This window comes from Myotis davidii, unplaced genomic scaffold, assembly GCF_000327345.1.
Source record: "Myotis davidii unplaced genomic scaffold, ASM32734v1 scaffold448, whole genome shotgun sequence".
In the NCBI taxonomy this organism is placed as follows: Eukaryota; Metazoa; Chordata; class Mammalia; order Chiroptera; family Vespertilionidae; genus Myotis; species Myotis davidii.
Window position 1 is genome coordinate 797,521 of NW_006383009.1, and position 1,031 is coordinate 798,551.

A 1,031-nucleotide genomic window follows, 5' to 3' on the forward strand; every position below is an offset into this window, starting at 1 on the left:
ACACGCTGTCAGGTCGCTTGCGCCGCCTCTTCCTCTCTCTGTCCCCCGGCCTCTGCCCTGGCTTCTCCGCCCGCGCCCCTCGGTCCCTCCTCGGATCCTCGCTCTCTCCCATCGCGGTCCCTGTCCCTAGAGTTCTCTCTCGCCCTCCCTGGGGAGGCACCACTGGAGGGCGCCTAAAGCCCGTGAATCGCTCCCCGCGCCCCACTTCCCCATCATCCTGGGATGGGGACCGGGAAAGCCCCGCTTTGCTCCCCAAGGCCCTCCTCTCCCCCTAGCCCGCCCCCACCAAGAGCAGGACCAGGGCTGTGGGACTAGAGAGGAGGGACACCATTTATTTTTCAATCAGGCTGCTTTATTTTTGTGTGAGAGGTCCCCTGGCCCCTAGTAGCCACTCTCCCAGGCTGGCTGCCACCTCTCCCTACAGCTCCTTACTCCAGGGCAGTCCCTATCGTGTAGCAGGAGCAGCTTCCTGCCTGTTTGCCAAAGACCCTTTGCTCACGGATCTCTCCTGTCCCTTTTGGGGGTCCGCAGGCTCTGCGAAGCAAGGAAACACTGTTTATTATGTGAGGGAGAGGGATGGGGGCGAGGGGCTGAGAATGTCTGTAGAACTTCCCTCCCCTGACCTCCCTAAGTGACAGGCCTCAATGGATCCCCCTGTGCCAGGTCAGCTGACCAGGAAGGTGGCCCAAGCCATCCTTTGGCACTGGTGCTCCCGTGCCCTGGTGGTCACACCTGCTCACCTGAGGGGCCTAGATGTAGTAGAGGGGCACCTCACCACACAGGGTGCTCAGGGTGGGGCCGAGGAAGTCCAGGTTCCTGGAGGACTCGGAGCCAGGGTCATGACCCTCCGGCTGGCCCAGCTCAGAGTGAGGCACTGCAGGCTTGACCTGGAAAGAACACCTGATTTGGAGCCGAGCGTGGGGACTGAGTTGCTGCCTCACTCGAGGCCCTTAATGAAGGACCGCAGGTGTGCCAGGCAGTCTCTCTGACCAGTAAAGAGGGGGCTGTGCTGGAGGCAGAAGCCCCAGGTG

The 1,031-nt window shown here is 62.2% G+C and overlaps 1 protein-coding gene across 1 annotated transcript in view; it reads right to left on the reverse strand.

Annotated features, from left to right (window-relative positions):
- Window positions 1–330: 330 nt before the first annotated feature.
- Window positions 331–1,031, reverse strand: part of SFTPC (surfactant protein C) — a 3,681-nt gene continuing 2,980 nt past the window's right edge. The window contains exons 5-6 of the mRNA XM_006778294.2: window positions 741–887; window positions 331–534 (exon numbers count right to left, since the gene is read on the reverse strand). Of these exons, the coding sequence (XP_006778357.1) occupies window positions 750–887 (138 nt within the window). The 3' untranslated portion in view covers window positions 331–534; window positions 741–749. The remainder of the gene's footprint in view (window positions 535–740; window positions 888–1,031) is intronic.